The sequence below is a fragment of the Meleagris gallopavo genome, chromosome 2, assembly GCF_905368555.1.
Source record: "Meleagris gallopavo chromosome 2, MGAL_WU_HG_1.1, whole genome shotgun sequence".
Taxonomy (NCBI): domain Eukaryota; kingdom Metazoa; phylum Chordata; class Aves; order Galliformes; family Phasianidae; genus Meleagris; species Meleagris gallopavo.
The window spans coordinates 28,844,337-28,860,226 of NC_139405.1; the positions used below are offsets into that span (position 1 = coordinate 28,844,337).

The 15,890-nt window shown below is 33.2% G+C and overlaps 1 protein-coding gene across 1 annotated transcript in view; it reads right to left on the reverse strand.

Moving 5' to 3' along the window:
- Window positions 1-15,890, reverse strand: part of DNAH8 (dynein axonemal heavy chain 8) — a 121,212-nt gene that overhangs the window by 81,553 nt on the left and 23,769 nt on the right. Inside the window, exons 20-31 of the mRNA XM_010706919.3 lie at window positions 14,826-14,942; window positions 12,987-13,106; window positions 12,132-12,273; window positions 10,913-11,022; window positions 9,178-9,284; window positions 8,662-8,764; window positions 6,826-6,982; window positions 5,377-5,570; window positions 3,802-3,928; window positions 3,052-3,287; window positions 1,567-1,671; window positions 244-357 (exon numbers count right to left, since the gene is read on the reverse strand). Coding sequence (XP_010705221.2) covers window positions 244-357; window positions 1,567-1,671; window positions 3,052-3,287; window positions 3,802-3,928; window positions 5,377-5,570; window positions 6,826-6,982; window positions 8,662-8,764; window positions 9,178-9,284; window positions 10,913-11,022; window positions 12,132-12,273; window positions 12,987-13,106; window positions 14,826-14,942 — 1,632 coding nt within the window. The remainder of the gene's footprint in view (window positions 1-243; window positions 358-1,566; window positions 1,672-3,051; window positions 3,288-3,801; window positions 3,929-5,376; window positions 5,571-6,825; window positions 6,983-8,661; window positions 8,765-9,177; window positions 9,285-10,912; window positions 11,023-12,131; window positions 12,274-12,986; window positions 13,107-14,825; window positions 14,943-15,890) is intronic.

Sequence of the window (15,890 nt, forward strand, 5' to 3'; positions counted from 1 at the left end):
ATTTCTAAACGCATTTCTAAATATATATCTCATGGAAAGAATCCCCACCAGGATTGTTTTCACCTGTAGAGCTGTAGACTAAAAATGCTGACATATAACAATGCCTTTTTAGGAATCAATACATTAGTAACTCAACTATACATTCAGTAGCTCAACAGAATAGTACTCCGACATCTACATGATGCAAATAAAAAATACTGAAAAACTAAGTATAAACTGTACCAAAAAGTTCAAGTTAGTTACCGTTTCATACGATGTTTCAAAGTTTGATACATCCTCCTGAAAAACTGCAACTGATTCCAGTAAATTGCTTTTAAATTTTGGCTGAACTCGAGTCAATTCATCTTGAATTCTGATCTGACAGACAGAAGGTTAATAATGAAAGTTATTAAAAAAGAAAAAAAGGAAAAAAGGAGCAGGTATCCGGAGCTACATATAAACAAAATTATTAAACTTCTAAATTACTGAAATGAATGATTTGAAGCTAAACAGGTATTACTTTTCTTTACAGTGCTACACGATCTATTTTTTAGATAAAAAGTGGAAAAAAATAAAATAAATTCTCCCTTCACCTATAAATAAACATATTTCATTATGAAGAAAGGTGAGAAGGGAACAAAAGGGTACTTCCTTCCTTCCTTCCAAAAAACCCTCTAAATCCAAAATATTACATTCCTCTTCTTCAGTGATGGTTCAGCATTTTCTTTAACAACTTCCAATACCTAAAGGAGGCCTACAAGAAAGATGGAGAGGGACTCTTCATCAGAGAGTGTAATCATAGGACAAGAGGCTAGTTTTAGATTAGATACTATGAAGAAATTTTTTACTCAGACAGTGGTGAGGCACTAGAATAAGTTGTCTAGAGAAGTTATGGATGCCCCATTCCTGGAAATGTTGTTGAAGTTGGATGGGGTTTTGAGCAATCTAGTCTAGTGGAAAGTGTTCCTGCAGACAGGAAGGGAGTTGCAAATAGAGGATCTTTAAAGTCCTTTCCAATGCAAAACATTTTTGATTATTTATTCAAAAGCTTGAGAGAAATAATCAAGAACTTCATGAAATGGAAATGAAAAAAAATACCACTTGACCTTTTGAGTCCTTTCTAGAATTATTAATATGTGTGACAAGATGTTTATTGCAATAAAATATTATATATTTCCATGTAAAAAATTTACACTTCAGGACAACATCCAATACACATTGAGCTTTGATGAATATAAAGTCTGTCCTAAACAATAAAGGTAAGTGTGAAATCATCATTTAAGGAGTAATCTTCCTGATCACATCTAAGAATGAAGCAAAAACAGGAATTAAAACAGTGGAACAAATGAGGAAAATTCCTTATTTTCTTGCAGCTTTTAAACCTCTACCTATCAGCTGTAATAATATTTAAATAGTAAAGAACTGCTTTATAAAATAAAATTAGAAAATGAACATCATATTCAATGGTATAGATAGACACTAGTGTGCAACTGAGACAAGGAGTGAGAAAATAGGATGGAGTTACAATTGGTCCTACACCACCTTTTATACTCTGAAAAACATAGAAACATACTTTTATACACTTACAGCTTTAGCTTGTAATTTATTAAAAGAATATCTGAGTGTATCAACTCCTTCTGCTTCCTCTTTTGTAACCTCAATTTCAAATGTGTTTAAAATGGCATAGGCTTCCTAGATTTAAAAAAAACAAACAAACAGAAAAACAATTCCCATATGTTACGTATATCTCAAATAAAATCTCATATAATTTAAGCATAAAATATTGATTTTTTTCTTTTAAAATAAGGTTAGAGAATGAATAAGAATGAGGTCAAAACAGTAAAAAGAATATATTTCTTTGAAAAAAAAACTTGTAAGTGTGAAATATTAGAAAAATACACAAAAGAAATTGAATGTTATATAGGAGGATTTATTATCTCAATGCTTTCTGTATTCTAATACCTCAATTTAGATTTTAATGATTTTTTTCTGAACACTGAATAACTATCCACACTAAAATAGTTAGTTAGTTATGAAATATTTTGCCATTTATAAAATCTTTATTACTGTATGTTTTTCAAACTATCAAATGCTTGTGTATGTATCATTAAATAATGAACCTATCTTTATTTCTCTTTTGCAACTTATTTGCATTCACGTAGTCTGAATACCCTCTTCTATTACTCTCTTTCTACAAACAGGGCACAAATTATTAAAAAATAAGAGAATTTTCTTATATAGTTTTCTTAAATAGTGCTGAACTCATTTTCTCTTGTTTATTTTATTTAATACCGATACATTTGATGATCATGTCTGTATCTTTAGCCTGAAAAGTAGCCTGCAGACACTCAGTCTACGAAAGAATATTCAGAACACACTTTCTTAACATAAAGCTATCAAAAATGACAACAATCCACTAAAAGTCCTTTCTGGTATCATGTAAATAGATGACTTTCACAAAGAAAATGTTGGTATTCAACAGTACAATTTCTTCTGCAAAAGTTAGATAAAAATGTACAATAAACATGTAACATTAAATTGATTGCTCCTGAGTATGACAAAAAAACCCTCCAAGTATATATAAAGCTTAATGAGCTTCTTTTATTGAGTGATATCAGGAAAACCTGAAGAATGCTGCCACTTTCTGACAGCATACAGTGATGTGTGACTTCATAAATGTATTCTGGTTACATTTGAAGGGTTATATGATCAAAATCTTTGCTTAGAGATATAGAAGAATCAGGAAGAGGATTAAATCTAATGAAGGCATACAGAAAAAGGGAGATTATTGTTATCTTCTCTCATGTTTTCATCTGCTTATTTCTGCATATATTTCTTCTTATATTGTATTTAAATTGAGTTTAATAGAGAATCTTGTTTTTTGTTCTGTATTTATACTGGATCAAGCAATGTATATTATATTGATTCATAGTTTTTAATAAAAACAGCAATAAATATTATTTTGTTTTTTATCTTCTGCCCAAATCCTTCATGACAGCAAGCTTGTTTTGTTCTGTTTATTTCATGACTCCTACTATATTAATAAAAACAAAAAATTAAAAGTCATCTTACTTCAATAGGTCCCAGAGTCATATCCATTTCTATTTTATTATCACGTATGATAGATAAAGCTTCCATTGCAAGCCTGACATCATCTAGGTCATTCAGAGGTCGAGACAATTTCTTTAAATATGTGGTTATGAATGATGTCATGTCTGTCATTTTCTTTTTATATTCCTCATTTAAATAACGACAAAGGAGTAACTTCCAGGCTTTGGCTTCAACAGATAAAGCTGTTTTCAATGGTCCTGATTTAGAAACAAAAGCAAACAAACAAAAAATTCACACAATACATATAGTTCTGTAGCACAATTAGGAAGAATGTCAGCAGAAGTGCAATCCAATTACTGTATTTTAACAGTTTCTAGTATACTGAAATACATTTCTGTTTTTGTATGGTATATCCATAAAACACAAAGGCAAGCTTATGTAATAGAACATACAAAGATGAATGAAAAAGAAAAATGTCTGCTTACAAATTTAAATCCTTAGTGATTATATTTAATTAATATATATTAAACAAGCATATGAAGATTAGTGATATTTAAATGGCTTTTATCTGTATTCTAAATGGTATCTTGGGATTTCAGTACTGGGATTTGGAATACTTCACAAGTAAAACTGCAAGGCATCTTGCAGTAATATGAAAATAAAACTCCTTTTTTTCATATCTGTAAATATTTTATTTTGAAGAATAAACCAAGTAACATGACTATTTTTTTTTATTACCTTATTATGTACAAAGAAAAGAAAATATCATACTTGTGTGCAATTCAATTGGACCAAGAAGAAGAGTGGGTTTCAAATCTTCCATCTCTTGCTCAAGCATAGCATAATGAAGTATTTCTTCCCTAATTTCAGTCAGAGATGGACAACTAGCCAAAAATTGCTATGTGAAGGTAAAAAAAAAAAAAAAAAAGCGAGTAAGTGAGTCAAGAAATTCCGTTTTTCACCTTTTTGGTAAAGCAAGTGGCAATGCTTATCCAGGAATTATTGAAAATTTATATTAATACTGTACTTGAATTTAGCCTTCCATTCACTTACTAAATTACTAATTTGCACATGGTTAGGCATGAAAATATATTCAATAATCTGTCAATAATTCTCAATCTTATTGACATATTCCAATCAAATCTAACAGAGAAACAGACATCCAAAACATATTGGTTGCCTATTTGTGAAAACAGGTGATCTTAACAGAGATTAAAAAAGAACACATGCCTGCACATACATAAAAGTTACACCACCAGTATAATGTAAAACAACCACAGTAAAACAAATTTTGTAAGCAACTCCATGAGCAGAGGAAGTCAAGAGTACAAAGGTTATGTCATTCTGAAAAGCTGCATTTTGAAAATGTTACTCAAAAGCTGTATCCAATATGTCTATATTTCATGGGTAAGCAATAAATGCTGAAAGATGTTTCATACTTCTTTTGTCTGAGAATACCCACACAGGATGAAGAAAGGAGGGACGTGTGCACAAACAGTAAATGCCCAATTATTGAGGCTTCTTTTGTAACAATATTCTTTTCTTTAGCATTATGTAGGTCAAAGTTACAATATTTATTTGGCTACACTTAAAATGCAATTACACTAACAGTACAATTATTGTGCCTGCATATAATGCATATTTCTTAGCACAAGCCACAGTGTGCCAGCCAAGAGACCAGTACTCAATCAGTAAACAAGGTGATGTAATACTTGCTGATCTATCTACAAACAATGCAATATACAGTATCTCTCTATTAAATAGAAAACTGAATTAAAATGAGGTTAAATAAAGTAGATGTGGCAGACAATTTTCTTCTATTGAATTTTAATTAAAATGCTGTTGTAGATGTGTTGTAATGTGAATATTCTGAAGTGGAATTCCCAAAATCTTATAATTACTGGAAACAATTCAGCTCAAAATAAGAGCCTTAAATATTTTCCATACAGAAAAATGAACAAGTAATCTGTACTGAAGCTGTAACAAGTTCTATGAATTGTTGTATGTATCGTGCAAGACTAGAGTTTTCTTATGGTCCTAAATCCAGAGACATACAAAGAAAAAGTTAACAAATTAAAAAAATTAAGACCACTTTATCAGCACCTATAAAGGCATAGAAACAGAAAAACCCTGCTCTCAAGCTAAAAGTAGATAGTGTGCAATCCATTCTGCTTAGGAAATATACTATCACTCCTACCACTATTGAAATCAAAAATTAAAATTTGAGCTGTTAGCTTTCTTTTCTATTCTCTTGTCCTTCATATTTTTTTTCTTAATGTTTTCTAATTTTAAATTATGAAAAGATTATTGATGAACAGTCCTGCAGGAGATTAACATTAAACTCACCTGAATTTTAGCATCTCTATCTTCTGTCCAAAGCACTTTATATTTCTGAAAATCCTGCAGAGCTTCACTAGCTATTTCTCTTATAGAATTCATAGAAGAAGAGAGGAGCACAACTAATTTAGAAACATCTTCACTTTCAGCAACACCTGAGTAAAAATTTCGAAGTTTTCTTTTCATCCCATCTTCAGCTCTTTCTGCAAAATAAAATGTAAAAGTTGTTAAAAGTCCAGTTAGTGATAGTTTTCCTCTAAACAGCAACTATACTGTTCAGTAAGGCTGAACAACCTTCTCTATGTAACTGCTTAATATATAGGTACCAGGTCAAGTGCAAGTTCAGGTTGGGCTCTATAGAGTTAGGCCATATTCAGCCTGGAGTTAATGTTTCCAAACAGAAAGAAAAGAGTCTTCTATACTCACAACTATAATTTTACTTTGTCTAGTTTAATTGCAACTAGAACATGACAAGGTCCAGTAAATATTACATGCTTTTTCCTTTTAAATTCATATAATGTTTTAAATTATTTAAACCCCTTAAAATACTGTAAATTTCTAAAATTGTAAAGATATCTCAATAAATAGTTTTTTGTTAGTCTCTAGAGATTAAAAAAAAAAAACAAATAAGAAACAAACACAAACATAAAACTTTGCCAGTTTACAGCCTTTATAAGTGCAAAAATAAAGTTTGTGTTTTGAGTCTGCACTTATCTAACTGTTGGTATCTAAGTCTTTTCAGTCTTAACTGACAGGTTAAACACTGATAGCTGCTGCTCCAGTTACACTGTCCATGCTGAAACAGGAGCTCTGTCTCCTTTGAGATTTAAAAGTAAACTCACATAGAAGGAAAATAAAATGCAATCTATCGTGTCCCTAAATATTCAATGAACTTTTGATACAATCAGAATCATTCTAGACATTGGCAGTTGTGAGATCTAATTTACCCTTTCTGTCATGATAAGTGCCTGAGCATTTTGAGGCAGATTTAGCAGAATGTTGGAGGAAAACTCACTCTTTCTGACGCTCACACTGTTTAACCAGAATATTTTATTTTAGCATGAAGACCATCAAAGGGATCTGGGCACCAGAAACAATGTCTCAGATTGACTCATCCACACCAAAAAAATCCATACATCTCCTTGACCAAACAATAATGTAATCTATCATTCTTGCATCCCTTCCTCCCTGACCATTGTTGATGAATGGTTTGATGGTGATGAAAATGGTTACTTGCTAATGTTGTATTTTGACAAAGCAGAGAAAACAGCTATATATGAGGACTGTCTTCTGCCACTTCTGTTTTTCCATCGATTACAAAGTCCCAATACTGGACCATCAGAAAGAAAAATTTTCCTCTTTGTTAACAATTTTCCAAAGGAATCATAACCAGAATATGGCATTTTCATTAGAATTCGAATTTGAATTAATTAAAAAAATCAAAATAAATCAACTTACTTTCCTCCTTTTTGGCTGATTTTCCTACTCCTGTTTTTAAACTAGATTTTAGCAAATGCTTCTGTCCCCACTGAGCAACTCCACGACTTACATCCAGAATCAGTTGAATCATACGATTGATGGCTTGCTGCATATCATCTAAACTGGGAACCATAACCTATTCAAAACAGTTGGAACACTGTTGGAAAAAAATGCAACCGACTGTCATCCTCTAAGATCTCAGCTTTACTTCTTCCACAGTGAATTGTGGAACATGCCCCAGAAGAGGATCCAGAAAATGTAATTCTTAGAGTACGTCTGCCTCAGAATTGCCTCTAAAGAAAAGAAACACACTGTACTGATCTGCCACCTATTTGTAGAGTTACACTGCAGACAAACTGTCATCCAAGTATTAGTAGCTTTTCTTTTTATTTGTTTTTACAATTCCTAAAACATTTTTATAATCTGCAATGTGTTACAAGGTTTTTTTTTCCCCTGCAACCTAGAATTATAAAGCATTAGAAACATCAGACCAAGATCTTCCTCTCTGTTTCTCTTTACCTCTAGATCCTAAATTCTGTGAGAGAGAATTGTGAGAGGGTTGATCATAAATGTGCATATGGATGCTCATCTTAAAGAATATTTAAAACTATATAACCTCTCCTTCTAAGTACTTTCATATATATGTTTTCATGCCATGCAACTTAAGGAAGACAACAATCACCTATATCACAGTGACAAAGGTTCTACTTGAATAAGTACTGATCTATTTTTTTTCTCCCAAGAGCAGTATTGCTTCAAAAACTATAAAAAGCACAGTAATTACAAAATGAATGGAACTCCATGCATTAGCCCTAATCTCAACTTATATTTTCACAATGGATTTTGTATCCAGAATTCCCAAAGCCAAACAGCTATAGATCTTATTCAGTGACCAGAGTAAAACAAGAATTCTTGATCCAGAGCAACTAGCAAACAGAACAGACTCAAAACACCAGCTCTAGTCTGCCATCCTCCACACTGTAAAAATAATAGTATGCTCCCTGGCATAGTTTGAGGTGATGTAAAATAGCACTCCCTCTCAAAAAAATACCAAACACAAAATAAATAACCAGTTACAGTTTGGAGAATAAATTATGTGGTAGCTGCTGTTTCTAAGACACAGTTTAAATATAATCTCCTAGATTTAGAAGTAAAAGCATTTGCAACAACTGTAAATAGAAGCCATTTCAGGTCAGCTGGCTTTGAAGCCAAAAGTCAGCCACTAGCCTTTTTTATTCAATATTACATGAACAGCCAGGAAGTCCCAAACACAGAGCTTTCTCAACTGCACTGTCAGAATAATGTTAATTGTAGCTTTATTCTGCTCTTCTCTGAAAATAATTATATGTAGGATAAGCTTGAGAAAAGGTACTTATCAGGTCCTCCAGAATGCTGAATAGGAGGAAGAATCTACCTGAGAGTGAGCCAGGAAAGAACAGAAAACCAACTTTTTTTTTTTAAACTTCGGAACAAACACCAATCATGGGGTACACTCAGTCCTAAATGTAGTCCTTAGAAAATTACCTTATAGTTTCTTCAAGTGTAAGCCATTATTCTGAAATGATTAAACTATCCCACAGGAGTACTCAGAACTTGTATATGAACTGCTAAAAAGAGACTGTAATGTTTTACAAATCAATTTAACAGACTGAGCAGTTGCTGCATTAGAACAAGGAACATGCAAAATCCTATTTGTTAAAATAAGGTTCTGTTTCTGAATTGGTGCTGGTTCAGTAAAAGTGGACACACATCCTGTGCTGGAACAAATGCAGACACATAGTGTATTTTACCCTACCTATGAGACACATATCTTACCGCATTGGGTATAGCAAGGTGCACTTCTGCTTTTAGAAAAGAAACATTCTCTTCAGATTTGCTTGGGTGAGTAGAAAATGTTGGTCTTCTAAACGTCGTTTTGCTGAAAATAATTTTGAAACATGTCATACATACTTCAGTATGAAACACAGTCAAATTATCTTAGAAATGTCAGCTGAGCTACCAGTACAGTAGAAACCTTCATGGAGAGTTTTTACATTATTAGGGTATTAGCTATTTGACAAGTTTTATGTTTTAAGGATAAAGAAAATAGCCACAAGTCCATCATTCTGACAAGGGTTATTTTAGATATAAACACTGTTTTCTGAACTTTTTAACCAGAATATTTTCCGATTCTGGATTTCAATCTCTTAAATTAAGAATGACAGTGATTTCCCAGTGTTTTGAGTAGGGCATAAAAAGGTTTCACTGACCATTTCGTGCAACACTAAGAGTTACATAAAAATAATTTTATTTTGGTACTGCTACGGAAGAAATCTTGCATTTGCAACTCACTTTGAAACATATATTCGTTTTTTAAGACTATCCAAAGATAGTCGAGTAGCTTTCTGAAGACTATCCAGCAGCTGATGACTGAAATAGGCAACCATCTCTTTACATTTCTGCAATGAGAAAAATATACATAATTTAGTATTGTACTCAGACAAGAAGCTGAATATTATTTCAAAATATATTGGTCAAATGTAATAGTCCTAGTCTAAGGAAATTTATGAGAAACACAAGTGGAGATGTTAGGTGGGAAAACACCTTGTGAGTGAAATAAGTAAGTAAAAACTGTATGAAAAAAAGTACACATATACAAGGGTGGCTCCAACACTAATGCCTCCTTTTTTATCATGTTGGGCCACAAAGTTAGAGGCTAATGTTGATGGTATGGCAGTAGAGGTTGAACCATGGCAGCAGAGGGACATTCTGACACAATGGCATCTGACATAGAAGTGTGTATGAGAAAAAGGTGTGTCACTGAATTTCTCCATGTGGAAGAAATGGCACCCATTGATATTCATTGATGCTTGCAGATTGTTTATGGAGACCAAACAGTGGATATGACCACAGTGAGGCACTGGGAGGTGCATTTCAGCAGTGGCAACAGCAACCACTGGTCACCACCACTGGTACAGATGTTTATGAGCATGGCATGCAGGTTCTTCTTCATTGCTGGTGAAAACACATAGCTAATAGTGTTGACTATGTTAAAAAACAGTTTTTTGTAGCTGAGAAATTGCTCTATCAAATAGCATTATTATGCTCTTTCTATCTGTTGTAGTTTCCACTGACATAAAACAGGAAGTATTACTTTTGAAGCAACCTACATATAATATAACATCTGAGAAATCTCAATTTGTCTTATTTGGAAGACTGAGAGCTGGCTGAAGTCACATATGCATTCAGAAAAGCATGTGTTCAGCTCTTCACATAAGCATAAAACAAAAAAGAACCCTCTTCCCCCCCAGTTGTAAATTTTTGAACAATGCTGCGTATTCACATTTATCTTTCTTGAATAAGAGACAAAAATGGTAAAACCTCACTGTACTGGATTAAGAAGAAAACAAAAGAAAAAAAAATAAAATAGGAATATGTTCTATTGGCCTTACATGGCAAGCTTTCAGTAGTGGGGAGGATGCGCTACAGAGACAGTCTTTGAGTAGAGCCCAGCACTGCCCCATGTCAGATCAGAGCCAGCTCCTACAAAAAAGGACCCACTGCTGGCCAGAGTTGAGGCACTGAGTGACACTGATTGTGCTTCAAGGAGAGCAGATTTAAGAAAGAGAAAAAACTGCTGTGCAACACAGAAGCTAGAAGAGAAGAGTGAGGAATATGAGAGAAACAGCCCTGCAGACACCAAGATCAGTGCAAAAATAGGGCAGGAGGTGCTCCAAGCACAGAGCAGATGTTCCCTGAAGTCCACGGGAGGTCAATGGTAAGCAAGCTGCCCCTTTGCAGCCAATGGGCACCATGCAAAACAGATCTCCAGGTGTGGCCCATGGAGGAGCCCACAGTACTGCAAAGCTGGTGCCTGTGGGGACCAGTGATGGAGCACTCCACTCCTGAAGGATGCATCCCACAGCACAGATCCATGTTGGAGCAGTGCATGGAGAGTTATAGCTTGCAAGAGGTCCATGTAGGATCAGTTCAGGACTTATTTATATCAATTTTATCCTCAAGATATTCAATTATACTAATTTGATCAGTCTTAAAAATAAACAAACCTCTTCTTAACACTAAATACCTCTTTAAACTCATCTTCTTTATCTTTGCCCTTCCTATCATCACCATGAAGAGCTGCAGTATCTCCATCTTCATCTTCAATACCTTCAAACATTATACGTTTTCCTTTTCCTGTAAAATAAATATATATATATATAAATGCATTTTTTAAAAACTGAAATATGTGTTCTACTTTGATGCAAACTGTCCCCCCACCTCTTTAAAATCAAAGCAATATTGCTATTAATTTTAGTAGTAACTGGATCAGCTAACTGGATGTCTTTCATATAATTTTATAGGAACCTGGTTAAGAGGTCAGCTTACAAGCTTCAGGCTAACAAACATCATACAGTACAAATGCGTGTGTAAAGACAGGTAGAAGAACATGAATATACCAGTTGAAGAGGCCAAAAATCAATATAAACTATTTAACAACATACAGAGGAGTCTCTTTTCATCAGGTTTTTTGTCCTGTTATGTGATTTTTAACTTTCTGGAGTGCTAACCCTGACCATACCTCTATACCTGAAATAAACTGAACGCAGAAGGAAAAAATCCTGGCTAAAAAAAGGGGGTCCCTTACTGATTAAACTTCAAAATACATATTGTTGTTGAAAAAAAACTACAAATACAATGCTGCAGGACCTCTAAAAATCTTTGCAGCACACCCCAGAGCAGTAGGGTCCAGTTACACTGATCAACAGTGAGCCCTGTACAAACAACTGATGGTCAGTTGACTGTACTAATTAAATTGACCAGCCAGTAGAATTTGTTTTTGTATAGGTTCCAGTGATAATTATAATAGAATGTTTTCTGTGACAGAACAATTGCTAAGAGATAGACAGTACAAAGTATTTGATGTAGTTGAAAAGAGAACACTATATTTCACTTAAAGAAAATAAGAAGTTGGAAAAAAGTTGAACAAAATGTAGAAAAAAAAAGAACAAGTAGGAGAAAGGGAACTGTAAAGTTACAAGAACAGCAGAATACTAAAAGAGTATCTTGGTAAATTTAAACAGGACAGAGTTTAATTCCAGAAACTCCATCAATAATGAATTATATGTATATTTCATACAGTAGTGACTTAACATAGGAGTCATTAATGAATGCAGAAGGGTGACAGATGAAACCATGGCCAGAAGAAGAAAACTCAAGAAAATTAGCTAAAACGGTTCAATTCTGATATGTACTAGTTAAATCTAAAGAAAAAAATATATATTTAAACAATCATAATTACCTACCTGGTGGTGCCTGCTTTTTTGAGGCTTTCTTAGAATACTTAATTTCATAATTATTTTCAAAAACAGAGATTAAGTCATGAACAGCATCTTCAATATTCATACTTTTGTGGTTCAATAATTCAGCACATTCTTTAGTATAAATCTGTTAAGCAAAAATATAAAGGAATTATTTTAGTAACACTAATAATATTTTCATTGTTCCCTTTCACGGAGAACCAAATAATTTCCTGAATATTACAACCTTCAGACAGAAACTACATCAAGGAAAGAATTCATTTCAATGAAAGAGCAACATTTTGAGGGGGAAAAAAAAAAAATTGAGAAACTAAACCAAAATCTTTATTGTATTTGCAAAATTTTCAATTATAATACATTTTAATGATTTTTTTTTCAAAATTTAAAATGCGATGGCATTTTTAAAGGCCAGAAGAACTCACTGAATACTGAAGGAAGGTCAAAACCTGAATCTGGTGTAATTCAAATAAAATCATAAAGATTAGTCAAAAGGGTTTATTTGTCTGCATTAAGTTAAAAAGTCTCATTTGAAGTCAAGAAAACTTTCAAATTCTCAAATATATTTTTTGGAAAGTATTTTTAACCTTCTTAAAAAAAAAACAGTTTGGAAAAAAAAAAAAGGAAAAATTAAAAAATGCCATATATATGTCCAAGTATCTTCATAAACAAACAAACAAAAAACCTATATAAAGCAATTAAATAAATAAAATTATATGTGCAATAAAATTATATATGCAATAGTACAGTGTAAGTACCTCCAATACCTAAGTATCAATTTATTAAGGCACTGCTTCTAACAGAATCAAGAATTCTTGTTCATGTATGTAAAGCACCATATACCTCATTAGAAGACAACATATCCTCTACTTTGATAGGAGCATCTACTGGTAAGACAATTAAAAGAGTATTTGATATTTCTTTTAATATTAAGTCAATCCGTACTTCACATATATCATTTACCTAGAAGGAGAAGATCATATTAGTACCATATATCTATGTGTTAAACATAATCTGTTCCTTTAGGGAGTTCTAACAGATAATACTGAAACACAATATTTTGCAGAGAGAATAAAATTTGCTCTCTCTACCATTTAAAAATCGCTGAAGAAAATCGCTGAGAAAGTGAATCATAACAGGAAGGAAAAAAACACAAAAAAATAGTGGAAGTAAAAGCACAAACTTTGAAATTCTCAAGACAAAAGAAACACATTTAAAAAAAGGAAGCAAAACAATGCCCCCCAAGTTATGGTAGTTTAAGGGATACTTATAGTGGCTAAATATAGTCTTTTTTTTTTTATATATGATTTTTTTTAATTTTTTTTTTTTTTTAAACACCTGTCAATTATCTTCTATAATTATAAGCGGACTTCAGGGAGACAAGAAGACAACAAAAATATTCAGCCTTAACACATTCTACTCCAGACAAACTGAAATGTGATCAATGAAAGAATGGATATAATACTGGAAATAATAACTGGATTGGTAAAAGCGTATATATTTACGTCTTGTACAGTATGATAAAACAACTTTAAAAAAAATTATTACTCTGCACAGTTTTGTTATAGACAGCTTACTAAAAACAACATCTTGTAATTTATATGCATCTGTCTAGGAATGGTGGGAATGTTCCATGTTGGAAAACTGAGACATACAAATGCTGAAGAGAGTGAAATCTTTAGAGTAATCTGGTGCTTTCATCTGTTTATTCACAGATTTCTGGTCATTAGCATTATATTTTGAAATTCATCTTGAGATTACTTCTACACCACAACAGCATTAATTTCTGAATGATTTTCTGTTGCTAGTTTTTTCAGCTGATAAGTCTCGGAGAGGAGATGAACGAGCAACACCAGAAAGAACTACCTCCTATGCCTAGATAACCTTATCAAAACATGGCCCCAGCACTTCAGAGTAACTTCTTTAAATTTATTTTATTCTGCTATAATAAAAGAGAAGTCTTTTCCACTATGTTACCTGTACTAGACTTAAAGAGGAACACAACATTCCCAAACTAGCAATCTTGTATAACAGAAAATACAATTTGCGATACTACTAAGAGATATCATAGTCATACAGTTCACCAGCTAAGCCAGAAATATGATCTAAACACCAAGTAGGAGAAGCATTAATACAGGTCTTCAAGTATGTTAGAAGAAATTAAAAATTGTTTGTCAGTCACTAAGGGAAAAAAAACATAGATTCATCATACAGAGAAATGTAAAGGGAAAGTATGCTTCCTTCCAATATCTTGTGAACTGCACAAGACAGTTTCATAGCATGCCTACTGTGAATGCTGTTAACACTACTGTTTCTCCACTGGTCAGCCTTTGCATAGAGGTGTCTTTTCTGCAACTGCACTCATGCAGTGCTCAAAAAAAAAAGTATTTTAAAATTAGCATAACAGTCAGAATTTGAAGACAACAGGTGGAAATACATTGTACTGAAAGAACAGAAGCAAAGATCATGCATGTGAGAGTAATTGTGGGAGAGAATCATTGAGTTCATCATTTTCCAAAAAAAAAAAAAAAAAAACAACAACCCACAAAACATACTTTTAAAAGCAAACAAAATTACAATGTTTCAAGTGGTAAGCCTATATTAATATGCAATATGAAGAGCAGTCTACTTGGAATAATTTCTCTAAAACAGTATTTCAATCAGGTAGTGATTAAAGCATACCTTTTTCAAAAACTGTTTAAACATACACAGAACTTCATCAGCTTCTTGAAGAAAACTATCCAGTGTCACTGATGACCAAGTCAACATAGTAAGTCCTTGCCTCAGTACAGCTTCCATCTAAGCATAAAAACATATTTAATGGGTTATTTTAAAAATGAGAAATATAAAACAAATACCATTATTATTAGGATCACTAATGTCACTGATGAAGTGAAGAGCTGTATAAGTTTTGTAGAAAGCTTACAAATTTTCAATGGGAGAAGGGTAGCACATACTACAGCCTCTGTTCACAACTGTTAAATGTACATGCCTAGCAAAGATCTTCCTCTTTCTGTTCTCCTGGATAGGATCTTTTAGTGGCTGTCACAAGTTAAAAAAAAAAATAAATCTGTATTTTTTTTTATCTTTTTCCCATCTTGAAAATGGGATTAATGTTTCTACTTTTCCAGTCAGTGGGAACTTCACAAGACTACCATGACCTTTCAAATATGATGGATAGTAGCTTCACAACTTAATCTGCCAGTTCCTTCAGAAACTGTGGAAGGATCACATGGGCTCCTGTGGATCTGTGTACCTTCAGGTTCTTTAGATTGTCTCAAACCTGATCTTCACTTACAGTGGGCATACCTTCCCAATTCTTACCTTTGCTTTCCACAACTTTGGTAGTTTGGCTAGAGCCCTTGCCAGTGAAGACACAGGCAAAGAAGTCATTGAGTACCTCAGCTTTCTCCATGGCACTCGCAACCAGGTCTCCAGTTTCCTTCTGGAGATGGCTCACATCCTCCCTGGCCTTCCTTTGATCACAGATATACCTGTAGAATAATTTCTTCTTGTTCTTCTTTATTTCCCTGGATAGATTTAACGCTGTATGGGTTTTAGCTTTCCTAACCTGATCTCTGGCTGCTCAGACAACTTCTTTATAGTCCTCCCAGGTAACCCATTCCCGTTTCCTATAGTCTTTTTTTTTTTTTTTTTCCCCCCACCAAAATAAGTTCAGGAGCTCTTTGTTTATCCACAGAGATCCCCTGGCATCCTTGTCTGCCTTCCTATTTCTTGGGGTGCATT